The sequence below is a fragment of the Choristoneura fumiferana genome, chromosome 25, assembly GCF_025370935.1.
Source record: "Choristoneura fumiferana chromosome 25, NRCan_CFum_1, whole genome shotgun sequence".
Classification (NCBI taxonomy): Eukaryota; Metazoa; Arthropoda; class Insecta; order Lepidoptera; family Tortricidae; genus Choristoneura; species Choristoneura fumiferana.
In genome coordinates, this window is record NC_133496.1 from 9,646,705 (window position 1) to 9,666,001 (window position 19,297).

General features: G+C 37.7%; 3 protein-coding genes across 3 annotated transcripts; 1 reads left to right on the top strand and 2 right to left on the bottom strand.

Moving 5' to 3' along the window:
* Positions 1 to 1,041: 1,041 nt before the first annotated feature.
* LOC141442348 (golgin subfamily A member 7) lies at positions 1,042 to 4,318 on the bottom strand. The gene is given in 4 exon segments (XM_074107312.1): positions 1,042 to 2,912; positions 3,357 to 3,418; positions 3,421 to 3,508; positions 3,933 to 4,318. Coding segments are annotated over 4 exon segments (486 nt in total). The 5' UTR covers positions 4,086 to 4,318; the 3' UTR covers positions 1,042 to 2,729.
* A 5,744-nt stretch (positions 4,319 to 10,062) lies between these two features.
* Positions 10,063 to 15,554, top strand: LOC141442345 (uncharacterized). The gene is made up of 6 exons (XM_074107308.1): positions 10,063 to 10,182; positions 10,697 to 10,846; positions 12,089 to 12,334; positions 13,049 to 13,191; positions 14,237 to 14,390; positions 14,803 to 15,554. The coding sequence occupies exons 1-6, from the start codon at positions 10,075 to 10,077 to the stop codon at positions 15,172 to 15,174; spliced, it is 1,173 nt and encodes a 390-aa protein (XP_073963409.1). The 5' UTR covers positions 10,063 to 10,074; the 3' UTR covers positions 15,175 to 15,554.
* Positions 15,555 to 17,448: 1,894 nt separating this feature from the next.
* Positions 17,449 to 18,923, bottom strand: Osi18 (DUF1676 domain-containing protein Osi18). The gene is made up of 3 exons (XM_074107309.1): positions 18,359 to 18,923; positions 18,110 to 18,256; positions 17,449 to 17,735 (listed from the first exon to the last, which is right to left on the bottom strand). Exons 1-3 carry the CDS (start codon positions 18,837 to 18,839, stop codon positions 17,554 to 17,556), a joined length of 810 nt encoding a protein of 269 aa, XP_073963410.1. The 5' UTR covers positions 18,840 to 18,923; the 3' UTR covers positions 17,449 to 17,553.
* Positions 18,924 to 19,297: the final 374 nt, after the last annotated feature.

The following is a 19,297-nucleotide window of genomic DNA, read 5'->3' on the forward strand; positions in this document are numbered from 1 at the left end:
TGTTGATTTTCATTGGTTTAGAGGAGTTTTAAGAGGCTGAAGGCTTGATTCCATGGTCAGTAGTTTTGTTGGAGTAATTAAAAAAAATATTTCTTCACTTTCCTTTCATCTCACCATCCATCAAGATGGCTTGAATTTGAATTTTTATTAATCTGGTGAATCCAGGCGTGTTTTGGTTAGAAATGGCCTAGAGCCCTATATTTTATTTCACCATAGTGTGAACTATTTCAAGATGATTTAATTTCGGAAAAACGGTGAGTTTTTACCATTTATTTGATTTTTTCAACCTTTTGATATTTCGTTTTCCTTTCAAGTTTTAACTTGTGGCTTTATTGTTCTAGCCGCGAGGCGTTTTTTTTTTTATATATAAACAAATACCCATTCCTTCTTTTGGGATCTATTTTTGCGCATCGGCATCGCATTTCGGCATGCTGGATGAAGATTTATAAATTGAAAAGCACGAGGTGTCGGCCGCCATGAGGACCCGCCCGTGACGCTTCGAATTTTTTGTATTTGTTTTTTGACTTTATTTTGCGTCCATAAACGGTCAGTGAAAACTTTATTTTAACGCAAGATGCACCCACGTCAGATAATTGAAGAACTATAAAATTTTGAATTTGGAAGTGTAATTCCACATGCCCTTCTGGCTTGCTACTTTAATACTTTTTTTGAAATTAGAAGGCAAATGCTTAATGCCGTATTATTTTGGTTGTAATTTAATTTTTAAGAGTTAAAATTGTGTAATTAGCTCATAGCTATTATTTAAGTTATTTTTTTGGCTAAAGAGTCCATTAACCAAGTACGACGAAATCAGACGAGAAGTGGGAGCCTCTATCAGGTGAGACCGAGTTTTTATTGCAACGTCTGAGTCCCCGGCTTGGGTTAAAAAAGTCCAAATTTCCTCTATCTGCTGAGTTTTGGCTGTTTTATTTTCTTTAAAAATAGCCTGGCGTCCGAACTTTTATTATTGTGTATTAAATACAATACCACATATAATTTTTTTTTTTTTTTTTTTTTTTTTTTAAAAAAACATGACACACACACCATTGAATTGCTTCGCAGGTTTGTGCACGATGTTTTCCTTCACCGTAAAGCTCGTGGTAAATTTCAAATGTAATTCCGCACATGAATTTCGAAAAACTCAGAGGTGCGAGCCGGGGTTTGAACCCACAATCCTCTGCTTGAGAGGCCATAGGTCAAACCACTCGGCCACCATGGCTTCTGGACTTGGATACTCAGTGTAAAAGCTAAAGCTCAAAGTAACAAGTATGTATGTGAAGTGTGATACTTCATTGGACTACTGACTTGTTTGAAGATCAGATATTAGGATATCAACGTTATAAAGGGTCAAATAATATGTTAAATTGTTGCTTAAACATATTGTTAAATTTACACACTAATTAAGTATGACAGTCATGCAAGATATACCAAAGACCAAATAAAAAAGTGAGTATTAATTACGCCTAGCCAGTTTATTTGGTCGAGTTTGGTTACACTTGTGAGCAGGCTAATTATAATGCACATATTGAGGGGTAGTTTTACTTTTTAGTCTTTACTTTTTAATAGGTCTGAGATACAGCAGTGTGCAAAATCAAGTTCAGGTCGCAAGAAGACAATGGATTATTGTAATAAAAAGTTTCGCTTAGGAACCGAATTTTGACACTTTTTTTCTCTTCCCGCATACACTAAATGGTATAAATAGACAAAATGCAAAGGTCTAGATGACATGCAGTAATCGGACACAAAGTGAAATATGGTACGAGACAACACAAAAAAATGTGCTCAGTTCTGTCACAATACAGGTTATAAGTAAGTATGGAATGTGTTGGATGAATTTTTTATCTAATCTGGCATTAATTCAGGAAAACAGTTGGAATCACTAACAATAAGCTAAATTCTCATTCAAACTCTACATGATCGAAATGATCTATCCCCATTTGCCTTTAATATGTTGACCATGAAGTCCCACATCTCTCACTTTTTTATAGCGAGTGAGAAAAAGACAGGAACTGTGAGTCTGAACAGTGAGTACAGAGCAGCTTAAAGGTAACAAAGTCACATGCAGCGGCCAAGCAACAGTTCCCAGTCAGAATTCTTAAACACAAGGCCGTTTACATAGGTAGGCGCTGACATTCACTGTCTCTGTCTACCCTCATCCTATACCGTGTGTCAGAAAAAAGTAGTGAAAACTATTATGATTCCGAGTGTGTTACAGAATAAGGCGTCAGTCTACAAAAATTACACAATGTTGTTACATATACTAGAGGAACATTTCACAGAAAGTTCTTTCATGAACTTAATTTTCCCACATTTTTCATTAAAAACTCATTCAAACACTTAGAATTAGAATATGCTTTTCCAAGGAGTTAATTGGTAGTTGAAAGAATACATTTTCGTAGTCTGTTGGGTATGCTGAATTCAGGAGACAATATATTATTTATATCTTTTTGTATCATGGTCAACATGGATAATCTTAGCGTACAAGTTGTATACTCACTTAGTGAGTAAAAGTCAATGTGGACATATAACTTACCACATGAAAATTCATCATTATTTGAAATATTAGTACACAACAAGTTCTAACAGAACCAAACAAGTGTGGAACGGTCCTGTTTACCGTTGTAGTAATTAAGTTTTTTTTTAAATCACATTTTTCAACTGGCATAAATAATTATTTAAAACCAGTACCGTAACTGTTACATGAAGAACTCCCGATTCTCATGTGGTGGTCAAGTGTGTCGGATCTGCACCGCTGTATTGTTACCCGTGGGACTTTGGTAGTTGGGCATCTCTATTATTGTTATCTCTATAACTCTGAGGCCTCGGAGTATTGGGTCGGTGATGTGGATGCCTTTGGGGTTGTACACCCTTTCATTCTGAGTTGCTATGAACTTTGAGACTTTCCGGAGGTGCTGGAAGTAGAAATGTAGTACAGTTAACAATGTTATAAGGACAAGATCTAATTAATTTTTATTTTTAAACAAACAGACCAGTGAGCTACACTTGAAATCATCTGCATTTACCACCAAGTGAGATAGGGGTTTATCATAGGTAAATTTAAAAAACGAACAAAACATAAACTAATCTAAACTAATCATTTTTAATACAAGCTCTTTGTTGATTTTACTTGCACAACTAAAATTTCAAGTCAGTCGGACAGTAGAAACTATCAGATTATCAACAGGGAACTGGTACTGTTTTGTGCATAATGTCCAGGAATTTCATGAAAGTTCTGAGGAATCATAACAAAAATAATAGGGAGTAATCCTGAACAAAACGCATGAAATTACAGCAGTTGTTACATATCACACACAGTTTTAATAAACACACTACTCTAGTAAATAGAATTATCTTACCTTTTCATAATGTGTCTCTGTACAAATGTAAATGAAGTAAGCAGTCAGGCAAGCGAGGCACCTTCGCAGTAAGTGCTGCAGTCTGCGGTCTCAGCCATCTCGAAGTGCTCGTTCAATCTCTCCATTGTATACTCAAATGTTTGTCTCTCTATCTACAAATAGAAATAAAATGCTTTACGACTATCCTACTAACATTATAAATATAAAAATTCAGATGTTTGAATGTTTGTTACTCTTGTAAATACAGATTCGGATGAAAATTAGCACAAGATAGTTCAATAGTTCATTTTAGCGTGTGCCCTATTTATTGGTGACGGTGAAATAGACAAAGATGTTGATAAGAGACAATCACTTTTAATATAATGACTACAGCTTGGAAATGTGTTACTTAGGAGTTTTACAGGGAAGAAAAAACATGTAGAGTAGGAAACAGGTCCAACTACCGATGTGATTTGATCCACATCTTATAATTATCATGTTTTTCACAGCAGAATTAATTATTAGGTCAGCAGATTGAAGTCCCCACAACTGATTTTAACAACACCAACACCTGTTTAAAAACAAACTTCTACTTACTCTGTCTTCCAGTTCTGGAGGAAACCGTGTTTGGAACTTCACTGCCGTCCCTTCAGAATAATCCCGCTGGATAAATATCTTAATCCCTTGCTGGGTTGGTGTCTGTTGGCTGCCAGGCGTATTCGGGCCAGACGGTATGCGATTATTCGCCATTATAACTCACAGTTCAAAGTTCAATAAACACAATAAACAGTTGTAGAGAACTATTGCATCTCTGGGAGCTCACACGCACTTGGTTAAAGGAAAAAAGCGATATTGTGGACGTAAAATAGTAATTCTTCGACACGATTTCTAGACTATGCCTTGGAATGGAAAATGAAATGTCAGTCCATCCAGTCAGTCGCTGTCTATTCATTCATTCAGATATTTTGCAAGATTTTATCACCTGTCTCACTGTTTCTTACCAATTCGTGCGTTTGCTAGAAAGAGCTAAAATATAAATAATATGCAATCGTTGTGTTGCCATGAACATCGAATCGAGCTAGGGGCGTATTTTTATTTTAACTCGTTTTTTTTGACATATATTATTTTATACACAAACAGCAAGTTTATTTTTTTGTTTTATTGGTTTAGCATTGCTTATTATTATTTTATCAATTATTAAGGATACACTTATGTTTATTAAGTAATCTGCACTATTTTTATAAATAGGTAAGGTGCTTTAGGGTAATTCCGTAAACGGGGTTATTCCATTTATTTAAAATTTCTCCTAAACGTGTTGATGTTTAACCACTGGCAGCACTTAAATGGACGCCCCATTTACCGCTCCTCGCGTCTCTCCAGATGATGCGAGGCGCTGACGTCGGTTGGACGTGCAATATATATTTTTTTGGGTCGAGTGCATTTTCGTGCCAAAAAGTTAAATACGAAATAACCCCAACACCGCTAACTCTAAAACCTGATAAGTTACAAGATTGAACTATTAATGTTATGACAAATAATCGTTTTTTGCGAATGACTGTGTCAGTCTAAAAGGCTTAGCTATAGTTTAAATTTTTTTCCCGAATTACCCCTTTAGGGGTTATTCCAGTGAAGTGATTCCCGAAATAACCCAGCTTACTTTAGTATGGTAATTGTCTGAGGTATTCAAACTTTCAACTTTTCAAGATTTACATTTTTTTATTTGTGGTGCCAACCTCCATCTATGGACCCCAAGCCAACCTTACCTGCCCGTGGTGCACCCTGCCGTCTGACAGACTGGGCTCTGGCAGCTGGCTGATTGCGGCATAGCGCAGCCAAAATCGGCACAGTTAAGTCCCCGGGCCCCGGATGGGCTGCAGCATCGGCGGTGCAATAAACTGTGCCCTACGATCGCCAACTCGCATGCCCAGTGTGGGGATTATGGGCAAACCCCTACCAGAATTAAGCGCACGGCAAAGAGATGGCCCCCAGTTCCCGGTCGCCCCGCTATTCCTTGACATAGTAGCGTTCATGGTAACGGTAGGGCAGAGGATGCTAAGAATCCCGGTCGATCCAAGGCTACCTAAGTAAACTGACCCTGGCTACCTAGAACGGACGGACTTTTAGGACTCTTCTAGCGCAGTTGGAAGTGGAGCTGGAGAACATAAGGGTGGCATATTCAGGAGTTAAGTGAAATACATAGAGAGGGCACCATCATCTTAGACTCGGGCCACCTTCTGTACTTCCGCGAGGATGATCAAACATCACAGGGTGGCGTAGGGTTCCTTGTTAATAGATCCCTCTCTAACAACATTAAAGAGATCTCCAGTGTGTCGAACAGGGTAGCGTACCTGATACTTCGGCTATCAAAACGATGTAGCATGAACTTTATTTAGTTGTTTGCATACTTGCTTCTTTGAAATGATTATGGTTCACGCGAGCGAAACATGCTCACTTGCAAGCTTGCTTAAATGTTTGCTTGCATGCTTGCTTGCTTGCATACTTGCTTGCAAGCTAGCTTAAATGATTGCTTAAATGCTTGCTAGCATGCTTGCTTGATTGCTTGCTTCATTGAATGTTTATGATTTCACGAGCGTAGCCGAGGGTAAAATCTAGTTCAAAATATTAAAGTGACATGGCATTTCTAATTGTTTTATATACTTACTAGTATATTCCCGCGGCTTCGCTACTCTCCGCCTATTGCTATTCGGGCGGAGACAAATTCTACAATCCACACATCAAAGATCATAATAATCTGTCCAGCTGTTCAAGAGTTATAAATGGTGTAACTAATCCAGCTTGTTCTATAATATATGTAGATTTAATATTCCTTTGCGGCAAATTTTGAGAACCACATTGCGTTTGTGGGGTTATTTCGGAATACAGATATTGAAAAAATCTGTAACTGTGGATATTACTAACGAAATAAAAAATAAAAATGAATGGGGTAATTTCAGCCTAAAAAGAAATATGAACCTTGAGCCAAATTATAATAAAGTCCACCTTTCAATAACACGCAGAATATAACCCGCTATATTCCGAAATAGCCCCTGTGCAAAAAAAATAAGTAACTAGTTTTTGAATACCAATATTTCCATAAATCGATCATATTTTAGAAACTTTTTTATATAGTATATAAGATCGATTAGTGGAAACGACAGAAATATCCTAAGACTTTAAATATAATGTACCAACTCGGAGTAATTAACGAAATTACAAACGTCATGTCAACTCATCAAAAATCCACGTGGAATTACCCCAAAGCACCTTACTTCAAAGTCCTAGTAAAACGATGCTTGTATAAAAAAAAAACCGGACTCACTGCATCCGTTTCCGCTCTTTGTTCAAGGATGGACGGAAGGATGTTCTGAATTTTAAGAAATGTTAAACAATGCAGTTTTACAGCAGTTGTTTCCATGAGATCAACAATCATAAAATTCATAAACAAACAAATATTATGTGTTGCCAGCAAAATTCAGAAAAGTTGAGAAATTGACAAAAAATAATATAATTATTGCAATGCTGATCCCATATAAAAAAACATCCTTTTTTTGAAGTCGTAATTTGTTAACAAAAAAATATTTAAGTAGTAGAATATTTTGTAAGTACCTACTTACGAACTAACTAGAGTAATTAAAGACATTATTCATTGCTTATTACTATTATTTAAGGTTTGTACCTATAAAACATTTTATATAAGTAAGTACTATTATGACTGTGTTATTAAAGGCACAATGGTACTTATGGTGTGGTGTGTGGTATTATTTCATAATAATGGATTATCATAGGCACACAATCGTCCGTTCTATTTGGACTTGTATTATTGTCATAAAAATAAGTGATAATTGATCAAAACATTGTTTATTTTTTATTTCAAATCATTAGGACAAAATATCTAGACTACTAGGTAGACTTGTTTTCCTTTTTTTAGTTTTTAAAGTTTTTTTTTGTTAGTCGGTTTTTTATTTATTAAATATTTTTTTATTTTATACTTTTTCATGTTCCGCTAGCAAACAAAATAGCAAATCTGTTTCTGTGTCTGTTTTGTCTGTACGTTAGTTCTCCTACTCAAATGTAGCTGAGCTGGCGCAGCAGTGGCGCCAGGGATTTAATTAATGAGGGCTATCTCGTATGAATTCGCCGCTAGAGGCGCTAGTATAGCGTGAGGTCACGTGTGGGTTATATTCTCTTTGGTTAGGTCTCCGAAATGTCAAATGTCTCTATTTTTGGGTGAGCTACGCAGGTTTATTCATAATAAGAACAAATTTTGTGAATATTTTGCAGGACCCTTACAGTGTCGCCAACTGGTGAGCGCGAATACGGTAGACCTCATTATATATACGCTATTTATACTCCATTTATTTTAACATTTGAAACTTAACGGTAAAATTTGCACACGTTTTTAAATGAAACAACGAAACTATTTTAAATTATGTTAACTTCTGTAATAAAGACATAGTAAATACCGCTAATAAATGTACCTGTAGGTATTTTTAGTCCATTTGTGTTCGAAATACCGAGAAACATGTGATACAATTTGACCGTTAATTCAAATCTGAAATGAAATGGAGTATAAATGGTTTAAAGATATCCGCCTCCAAGCCATTAGTAAGGTAAATGGTAATGCTGTAGGTGTCCATGGGTGGCGTTGATCGCTTACCATCAGGTGACCAGCATGCTCGTTTTCCAGTTATTTAATAAACAAAAATTAAATACGGACATATAAATTCCGCAAACTAATACTGAAAAATTTACAAAACTCTGAGTTTACTCAACGAAAACACTGGCAATACTTGCGAATGAAAACGTGTTGAATTTCAAAATTGTTCATAGAGCCAGTAGGACTGCGGGAACCCATCCACGCGAAATAATGCTGACATTATGGACATGGCAAGTATTTTTTACTAAGTAGGTATAAGTTCTTAATTTCAGCGTAAAATTGGTGTGAATTGTCCCATACTTAATAATTATTATTACTATAGTAGGTAGGTACTTAGGCGACCGGGCTTCGCTCAGGAAAAAATTCGGTAGTCTTTGAGAAGTCTTTGAGCACATAGAATGACATAGATGTAAACTTGCCACCTATAAAAATATAGTACCTACCTACACGGATTAGGTTGCGTTTCCACCAAAGATGAGCGAGGAATATGTTTTTCATGAATGAATGGGGGCTATCGCGTATGAATTCGCCACTAGAGGCGCTAGTGTAGCGTGAGGTCTCCGAAATGTCAAATCTCACTGTGTTTGAGTGAGCTACGCGGGCTTATATTTATAATTAGAATAATTTTGTGAATATTTCACAATACCTGAAATTAATTATGGCAAATATGCGTTACGGGGCAATGAATGTCTGTATTTTGAGACTATTGTGTCTTTTGTCCTCCTTTTTTTCCGGACAAAACGGGACTACGCAACACAGTGGCATGCTCGATATTTTATGGTAAGTAGGTACAATCTTTAGGGATTTAGGGATCTTTAAAAAACGAGCCTATCAGTCTCTCAAAGGGCCGGCAACGCACCTGTGATACCCCTCGTGTTGACAGGTGTCCATAGGCGGCGGTGATTGCTTCCCATCAGGTGACCCACATGCTCGTTTCCCCCTCCTATATATAAAAAGGTATTAAATATGATTTAAATGTAAATTTTGTTTTCACGCCCGTAATAACAAAAATAGTTTTTGGGTGAGCTACGCGGGTTTATTTATAATTAGAATAATTTTGTGAATATTTTGCAATATCTGAAATTAATTATGGCAAATATGCGTTGCGGGGCAATGAATGTCTGTGTTTTGAGACAGTTTTGTCTTTCGGAGACCTTTGTCCTCCCTTTTTTCCGAACAAAACGGGGACTATGCAACACTGTGGCATGCTCGATATTTTTATGGTACGGTTTTAAGTTGTATTAAATATGATTTTAATCTAAACTTTGTTTTCACGCCCGTAATAACAGACTTTGAAAGCCATACTTAAAAACCTCACGCAACAGTGCGCCATCTAGTGAGACAAAAAACGATAGCCCTCATTGAAACGCTTCATTAACCTATCCCCGCACAGCACGTGTCTAGTGGAAACAGCTGAGTGGAGGCGAGGCAAATGAAGTATTTTTATTTGAAGGTTCACGAAAAACATAGTCCTCGCGATAAAACCTCACACATCTCTGGTGGAAACGGAGCCTAACTCACGTACCTACTTTTAGTGTTGGTCGGGGAACAAGGAAATATTTCTCAGACACTCATTTTAACCCCCGACGCAAAAAGAGGGGTGTTATAAGTGACCGCTATGTGTGTCTGTATGTCTGTGGCGCCGTAGCTCTTAAACGGGTGGAGGGATTTGTATACGGTTTTTTATATTTGATAGCAGGTTTTCTAGCGATGCTTCTTAGACATGTTTTATCAAAATCGGTTCTGCAGTTTTTGAGATATTGATCTTTGAAGTGACAAAGTCGGGGGTTTTCCAACTTTTGTTGGTTAGGTTAGGTTAGGTTATTATCACGATATTCTCACGGAATCGAGATTTATGCGTCCTCAAGGTGCTATGGTTATGGTTGGTGTTTTTTATGGGGGGTATGGGTTGGCACGGTTCACTGTGGTGAAGTAAATTTCCATGAGAATTTATTAAAATCCCAGAACTTAAATCCAACTAGCCAATCTAATGGTTCACGCATGCGAAACCGCGGGTAAAAGCTAGTAGGTAAAAAATAAAGAATTCTTCACTATTTCAGCTTCAAGCAAGTGACGCTTCTTATGCTCTATGCGGCCTTCGCACAGGCGCAGAGATGGCCTGAGAGAGTTCACAACCCATCACGATTCCGAAAACCAATCACCAAATTTATCAATGGCACTGACGTCGAGGTAGTTACTATGAGTATTTAATCTGTTATTTTCACGTCATACATAAATGTAGTCTTTTCGCACTTTCAAATTAAATAATAAGTACAAAGTAGACATTAGGTCCGCGATATAGGATCCGCAGTAAAACCAAGGTTACCGACAATAGCCCGAAGAATTGCGAAACTGAAGTGTCAGTGAGCGGGGCACATTGCTCGCAGGACTGCTGGCCGTTGGGGTCAGAAGGTTCTCGAATGGCGTCCAAGGACCGGGAGATGAGCTGTCGGTAGGCCTCCAACAAGATCGCGGGATCGCGGTGGATGCGGAAAGCACAAGACCGGTCTGAGTGGAGAGCCTTGGGGAGGCCTATGTCCTGCAGTGGACGTCTTTCGGCTGACATGATGATGATGATGACGATGACACATCATAGGTATCTATGCTCAAAAAATATAACCCTCCTTGATGCGTTTTCTTCACACCTGCAATACTCCTGCTAATTTCCTCAGACGGGCATTAAAGATGATTCAGTTACTTCCAGGTCGATTCTGATCTTACCCCAGACTGGAGAGTGGAGGAGACGCCTCCAGGCCCTTACATACCTAACTGGTACATGGAGATGGGAAGGCCTTACCGGCTTTCTCCGTTTACCAAGCAAGCTGACAGGTGGAATAAGGCTACCAGGTGTAGAGTGAGTATCGTATTTTTACGATCACATTTAATAATCTAAAGTGGATAAAATCAATGGTTCTTAGCTTACTAGAAATACGGCCTGCTAAATGTTTTCACAGATAAATGCAATAATTTAAAACAATTATTAACTGTATCAAACAGAAAAAAACACGTGAACAATTAAACAATACTCGAAAACGCATCCCATAAGGAAGTTTTAATATGGTCAGTGGTCCGCTCGCACGCCCGGCTGCGCTTGGCAACAACTGTGGACCTCGTACCACGAAACTCAGTGGACGCGGTGACAAACCACGGCTGTCATACAGTTCGCGATAATTAAGCGACAGTCGCAATTCCTATTCATAAACTCGTCGAATAGACTGAAATGAAGTTAGAGGTTGCAAGTACGAAGCCCAGCTGGGGCAGGCGTTCAAAGGACCATGCGTCAAAATGGACCAAAAACCAACAGAGCTGTGAGTTAGGTCACTAAAAAGGTCCGCTTATCTAATTTATTTCGTTCTATGGGCACAAAGTTGAATTCACGTTGAATTCCATTGCATAACTTAGATATAAATATAAGTACCTACATATTTTAGTCAGATTAAACATCTATATGAGAAACTGTGTTTTTATTGGAGAATATCGGTAGAACACCTTATAAAAACTCTTGCTTAAAGTTTCTATATATTTTTTAAATATTTTTAATTTATATAAAACAATAAATCAATTATAATAAATCAGTAAAATTAAAATAATGGAATTATTATAATAATGCATAAAAAAATAAAAGGTACATAGAAAGTGAAATCATTGTTTCCACTGTTGCTGTTTCATTTCCTCGCCATCGAAGTGAAAAGCAGAGTGTAAAACTCGAGCATTAAACCCATTTTCCCCTCGACGTGTCTATCCATGGCTATATGAACGCCTCGGGTAAAATGGCTCGTTTTAGGCTTTTGTTGTACAATCTACTATTTATTGTACACAACTTGTACACGAGTAAATCTGTTTTAATTATCCTCCAGAATTTTTAAAGCCATTATAAGGAAAGGAGAACTTTCCAGGTAAAACACAGTTTCTCATGGATATTTACTCTGAATAAAACTTGAATATCTCCTCTTTGCAATGGGATTGAACTTGGTGGCCGTAGAATGAAATGAAGTACAAGTAAAGACCTATTTAATGACATAATTCTCAGCTATGTTGGTTTTTGGTACAACTTCCCATACAAAGTTGCCCAAGGTCCTTTTTTTAAAATTTTCAGGACAGACCTCACCGCATGGGTTGTTACTGCTGTACAGTATACAAGCGGCTGACCCCACTTGCTACTTGTGCAGTCATCACAACTCGTCATTTGATCACTACGGCCACATCAACTGAATTAGTGCTCAAGGATTATGGGAAAAGGCCCCACTTGGAGAACATTCTTGGAGCATGGTATGACAGAGATGGCGACGTGTTCAACAGCTCTATGTATATGACACCAGCACGGATACATTATCATCCAGAGGTAGGTGAAAATGTCTCATCATCATCAGCTGGAAGACGTCCACTGCTGAACAAAGGCCTCCCTCTTAGAATGCAATAATTTAACGACAAGTCGCCCCTCACATCTACCAGTTGCTCGCAACTCTCTCGATGTGATCAGTCCATGTAGTAATAATAAAATAAATCTTTATTGTTCCTGGGACAGTGCTTCCGGTGCGGTACTTCTTAGGGATCTTTAAAAAATGAGCCTATCAGTCTCTCAAAGGGCCGGCAACGCACCTGTGATACCCCTCGTGTTGACCCATGGGCGGCGGTGTTTGCTTCCCATCAGGTGACCCTCATGCTCGTTTGGCACCTCATATATATATGGTATATAATTACAATATGAACCCTGGCGTTAGTTGGAGGCTCGAAAACGCTTCGGCTTTCGATTTGTGGTCGCCCTCGCCACTCGAGGAGTTTTCTCCCCAACGGTTATCCGTTCTTCGAGTGATGTGGCCGGCGCATTAGCACATCAACTTGCATATTCTTCGAGCTATGTCGATGACTTTAGAACTTAAAATGTCTAGGAAATACATACCCCACTTTATAATAAGATAACTGTTCGGGGAGAAAAGATTTTCGAGCGGTAACCAAGAAACGGAAGAGGTGGCGGGTTGTTGTTTTTGTGGCTTTCTAAAAGGCTTTTGTTTAACAGTGAATGAAACTGATGATGACCAGTAAATTTATTTTTCAGTACGTGTTCCCTCAAAATGTGAATTCGTCTCACCCAATTCCGTCTTCGTTTGACTTAGCGGTGTGGGCGGCGACTTACCCTTTTGTGGGCTCATACTGGTATGGACCCCGGACTTATATCTGCAACAGAGCTGGCTCACACATGTGAGTTACAATATCTTCTTTACCTACTTACTTATCATGCTCATGAATAAAGCTCGTGTCTGTGATGGATAGACTGCATAAAATTACTTTTTAGTTTTTATGCTCTTGTTCGTAAAGTATTATTCTACCAATACAAACCGCCACACTAAGCCACACTTAGGTACCTTTATGTTTTTTTAATGAATACAGTTTTTTATTTAATTTAGTATAGTTGTAGTATATCTATAAACTAATGTAGGTATGTGTTACGTAACTAAAATAATAAAATTAGGCAATAACTTGTTCATTATATAGTCTATTTTTAAAAATATGTAGAAATGCATGAATAATAGAACTGTGTACCTAAGTTAAAGTTTATTTCCAATGTTACTTTTTAATTTTCACACAATCAAAGTAAAAATCAGAGTGTTTAGGTATAACTCGTTCATAAAATTTTACCTAAAATTTAACTGTCAACGCTCGCCTGCGTCTCGGGTAGATAACCGTCTCGGGTAAAATGGATGCGTTATGCACTGGTTGCCAATTTATTATTTTCCGCTATTATTATTTCCGCAGAGATTTTCATTATTTAGTCAAAGGTCACATCATCTTATTATTTTTCAAGTTGCTTGCTTGTTTCTTATTTAGCCACTTAAGCAGTGACGCTAGCGACATCTATACCGTAGCCCTCAACGAGAAACTTTTTCGGCACTCCATTGGATGGAACCAACCGCTCACCCGGACAAGATGTCGTTACTAAGCAATCAAATTAAGATTCTTAATCTTAGCACGCGGTATAGCACGCGGTACGGAATACCGAGGACCTGGGTTCGATTCCCAGTGCTGGTCTTATTTTTCTGGTTTTTCTGTGCATCTATATTTCAGTTTATATTTTCAAAATAGAAATCTTTTTTAAGAGCTATAAAAAACCAAATCTTATAATATTTTTCCCAGCTAAATTTGTTTGCCAGACAAAATTGCTCGAAATTTACTTTTAAAAGCATTTGTGTCTTAACCCTTGAATGTCGATCCCTTAAAATTATGCAACGAAACCATTCATTCACAGGCTCCAACGGGCATCTCCCTTTCCTGGAGAAGCCGGCCAGGCCCAGGTGATGATTGTTGTTGGATTCCAGTTCATGTGGTATTACAAAAAGGTGCCAATGCCGTGGTTCAAATATGCGATAAAGACAAGACAGTGGCTTGATACCTGTCCAAAGGTAAAATAAAAATCGTAATATATCATAATAAGGCAGTAAGAGTGCTTGATGAATTATTATCTAGATAATATATATTATGATTATGACTAATCATTTGTTTCGATTTTACTAAGTGCTCTATGTATGTACCTAGGACACAGTAAGAATCTCTTGTGTAGGTACGGGTCCCATCGTCCATTTCTGGTTCCTGCAAACTTAATAATGAATAGTGCACTATCATGAGAGCCAAATGTATACTAATGTTGGAATACATAGAACTTGTTCTCGCCTTTAGATATTTATATCTACGCACTATTTTGTACAGCTCTAGATAATTGTACTCATTTACTCGAACTTTAGAAGTATTCTACGATCAATCTGTTATTATATTCTAATTATGATAATTTCCAACATGCCTGCTTGTCTATTGCAGAGTGAATGGGGCCATTTTATTTGCCTTTTTGGCCGTTGGGCATCCTTGGGCATAGACAGCGGCGCAGCGCTCCACAGAATCAGCCGAAGAGAAGGCTGGATGGAAGACGGTCTTCTCGGCTTAGGTGCCTTTTCAATGACCCTTCGAGCTCCCATCATCACACACTACTTCACCCCGCTTGAGAACCATCCCGTGTTGGACTTTCTGTATGCAGCATACATGGGAACAATGAAGTACCGGTATCTAGATAACCGTTTTTATGACACTAAATACAGAGCTCCTTATCCAAAACCGTGGCATTACATTCCTTGGTTGTATCCGTATGGGGATAATAATTACTATGACAGGCCACCATTATGGTTCAAAAAATAGTTTTTTTTGTTAACTTTATGTTGGTTTTAATACCTATTATTAAAGTGTTATTGTTATGCCTGATCCATGCACAAGTCTACTTTTATTTTTATTTCATTAAAGTATTATTACAGTAACAATAGTTTCGCCGATCGACCTCAATTTTACTCAAGTACCTACCTACTGATTGATTGTTCAACTAGACGGCTGTGTTCACTAGATAAAATCCTAGCTACATCGAAACAGATACACTTGTGTGTCTCCAGTACAGTTAACTAAATAAAATGGGGTTTCAAACGACAATAGGCAATAATCGACCCCTTTACTACCATAATAATTATGCAGTACCATAACAATCAAGATAACCAAACTAGGTTCTTTGTTTATTTTATTGAACTGTGTTTCACTTCATTCATTATTATTGTAATCTTCTATTACATTCTGGATGTTTAGATCCTAAGTTTAAGGAATTTGTATAAGGTTATAAAATATAAAAAATACCATTAATCTTTGCTTGTTTGATGCTATTTAGTTCTAGACATTAATACCTATCCAAGAGGAGGTACAAGTGCTCATAAAAAACCTGTACCATGTAAGTCCGATTTACTCTTTTCTAGTTTCCCTTTCCCGTGGTAGGTAGGTACATTTGTTTTGAAAACTATGAGCGTCAGTTTGTTTAGTTTGTAAACATTGATAACGTTCTCGTAATTAACTTTGAACTAATTGAAGCCATGTTTTACTCAATGAAGTTGCTGTTCGTAGTGTTGATTGCTAAATTGTGCGAGGTAAGGAACCTTTTCGTTGGAATTTGGAGCCCAGAGCTAAAGACACCAAGTACTTAATTATTTTCGATTTTGTTAAAAGAAGTGTTTGGAAACCGATTAATTTAAATTGGCTTGCTTTTGAACTCAAGAAATTAATGAAATTCTATATATTTTTTTATTTCATTACATGCATTTTACAGATGGTAGGACCTTGTGTAAGTTCCGCCCGGATTGCTACCATCATCTTGCTCCCTAATCCTGCCGTGAAGCAGCTGTGCTTGCACTGTTGTGTTTCGGCGTGGAGAGTAAGACAGCCGGTGAAATTACAGGCACTTGAGGTATCCCATCTTAGGCCTCTAGGTTGGCAACGCATCTGCAATCCCCCTGGTGTTGCAGGTGTCTATGGGAAGTGGTGATCTCTTACCATCAGGAGAACCACTTGCTCGTTTGCTATCCAGTCCAATAAAAAAAATGCCTTTATTGAATATTTCAGATAAACCGCAACAAAGTGATGTGTATCAAAGGGGCTGAAGACGAGAAATTCCAAGTCCTACTAAATCTATACCACATGAATCCTTTAAAACATTCAAATATATACAAATCACATTCTGATAGAATGCTGTCCGCAAACAAATCAAGTGAAGTTGGTGTGTTGAATTTAGATTCAAACGAAAGTACGAGGGAAAAGCGGAAGAGTGTCAAAATGAAACTCAGAGACATAGAAAAACAAATACATCCTGTTAATATAACAAAAACTAGACATATCGGTCAGGCTAATTATAATCCAGGAGGTAAAAGTGCAGAGAATTTTGATGTAGACAATAGAATACAATATAAACTTCCTTCCCATTACAGCTTGGAAACTAAAGATTTTGCTGACGTGGAAGGAAAAGGAATGGGACCTAATTTTGACAGGATATTTTCACATATCGAAAGCAGTGAAAATGAGAAAGAAAGTACAGTTGCGGAAGTTGTGTCACCTAATAATATAGAAAAAAGTGATTTCATTCAAAGTACTCCGAATCCCAATACAATAATGACAGATGATGTTTTATTTGAAGAAAATGTGTCTAAAAATCCTTTGTTGGAAAGATATCTCCAGTTTAATGAAATAGGTAATTTTTCAGAATCTGATGTAATAGTGTTTTAGCAAGAAAAGAAACATCTATTGATATGTTACAAGTTTCATAACTCCTTATGTCACATCTAACAGGAATTAAAGTCAATCCTGGAAAGTGAAAATTGTTATTTTATCATTGCATTGCATTGCGAAGCGGTAACGTTTCGTGTTCTCTGCCTAACCCATTTGGGCATACAGGCGTGATGTTTGTGTGTTATGTGTGATCATTGCATTTGGTTCTCATTACTTGTTCACGATAGTTAATAGATCAGATGTATTTCCTGAAAGTTGTATGTATTTTTGGCTACGTGACATGCTGTATTAAAGTAGGAGTCGGTTCACTTTCGCAATAAAGGGGATGCATTAAGTAACCGACTTCAAAAGTTTTCAAAGGCACAAATAAAAGTCGAATCGCATTTGACGCTTACTCCATAAGTCTTTATTTACAGTGAGTTGTAATAAATAAAATAAATAAGTTAATAAATTAGTCGAGGTCCGTGGAAAGCTGTGTCAGATTTAGATCTGTCCGGAATAGGCGATCTCGTGGGCGTCTTCGTAAGACCTGGCTTGGTAAGGACCGTGGCCATCCCAGGCGGGGGCGTGGTGGTCCACATGATGCTCCACATGATGCTGGGGATAGTGGATCACTTCATAGTTGACCACCTTGGGCTTCGTGAACTTGAAGATGACCATAGCACCTGCGAAAAAAAATACAATAAGGTAAGTAGTGTTCAATAAAGGAAATGCACTTCCCAGATGACATTCTAAGTTTTAATAGAGATCGTTAATTTTATAATTCATACGACCACACTTTTTATTTTAATTAAAGATCTGGTAGATAGCCTAATAAATATGTTTCATAAGCCTTACTGGCATAATTATAATTAACTTATAATAAACTGTTTGTTACTGCCAATGTCAATTTTATAATAATTTATTGATTGATTGAAATAAATTTAATTTGTATTTGATCTGATAATAAAGTCACTACTACTATATTACTTAGAGCTATTATACACTCTCTTTTTAATTTTAAAATTAAATACATTATTATCTTTCTTAGTAAACTTACCAGACAAAACAAGGGAGATGAGTCCAAGAGTCAGAGCTTTCCATGTCTTGAGGGCAATGAGAGCCAGAGCCAGGGGAACCAGCACCGAGGCCTTGAATTTAAGACCCAGAAGGAACGGCAGCAGGACTTTCTTGATCAGACCGTGTTCTGAAAACAAAGGGATGAAAATAAACTATCCAAAAGTACTATGGAACTTCGTAAAGTTACGCCGGATTCAATATAGTATTTAAAATTGCAAAGTAATCTCACTGGACTTGATCCTCAAAGGCTTAGGCAGCTTGATCTTCTTCTTTCTGCCTTCGAACACCTGGCCATCTTCTCCATCCAAAGGCATATCCAATTCTGAAGGCAAGTCTGTGAGTAGAGACCGCGGCACATACTCAGCAGCTGCACTCTTCGTGATCTCCTCAGGAACCTTTACCCTAAGTGTGTGGGTTTGTAGAAAGCCGTCAATTTTGTCGAACATCGCATATGCTGGATCCTTCATGAATCTAGGATCAACTTCGGCATCTTCTTCAATGATCCCAGTCTTGACTATAGTCAAGTCGTCAGTAAGTCTAATTTCATCGTCGTTGGCCACTCGCGAAATCCATTCCAGGGTCCTCGGTTTCACACACTCCACCGAATATTGACTTAAACATTCATTATAAATGTTCTTTACCAGCCTCGATGCTGTGTAAGTTTGTGCACTGGCGAACGCCGCGACCGATAAAAGCACTATTAATTTCATTTTGCACTTTGGTTTTAACTATTTTTTTTTTGTTTGACGGCTGATGCGACTGACCGCCGTCCGATAACAGATCACAATGTATGCCAAGGAGGTTGAGGGCTTGGTTTATATACGAGCATTAATACGTGAGGTGGTGCTGAATGCGCCGTGGAGCTATCTTGGGCGAGCCATACGTCTGCGGCACATTTTAATTGTGTTTGTGAGAGGTGACAGTGTATTGAAAAACTATCACTTTGTTGCTTAAGTGACGACGTGAAAATCTCTTCAATTAGGTAAAGACTTTTAAAGGTGTAACAGCTTTTGTTTACCCTCTGCCGCTTCTATTAGTTTTAGTAGCGTATATCCAAATATTTCAGTTTTTCAAAGAGTTTAAGACTCGATTGATATAAACTTATTACTTAGGGATCAGCTTGAATATTTTTACTAAATAAATATCGGTAGTGCAAACTTGAGCCTTA

What these genes read in the sequence shown, in the direction of transcription:
- LOC141442345 (XM_074107308.1), top strand. Translation starts at nt 10,075, where the DNA reads ATGCTCTATGCGGCCTTCGCACAGGCGCAGAGATGGCCTGAGAGAGTT. An exon ending in TCAATGGCACTGACGTCGAG is followed by an intron (nt 10,183 to 10,696) that starts GTAGTTACTATG and finishes AGTTACTTCCAG; the next exon opens with GTCGATTCTGATCTTACCCC. An exon ending in GGCTTGATACCTGTCCAAAG is followed by an intron (nt 14,391 to 14,802) that starts GTAAAATAAAAA and finishes TGTCTATTGCAG; the next exon opens with AGTGAATGGGGCCATTTTAT.
- Osi18 (XM_074107309.1), bottom strand. Translation starts at nt 18,839, where the DNA reads ATGAAATTAATAGTGCTTTTATCGGTCGCGGCGTTCGCCAGTGCACAA. An exon ending in GCCTTTGAGGATCAAGTCCA is followed by an intron (nt 18,257 to 18,358) that starts GTGAGATTACTT and finishes CTTTGTTTTCAG; the next exon opens with AACACGGTCTGATCAAGAAA. An exon ending in CATCTCCCTTGTTTTGTCTG is followed by an intron (nt 17,736 to 18,109) that starts GTAAGTTTACTA and finishes TTTTTTTCGCAG; the next exon opens with GTGCTATGGTCATCTTCAAG.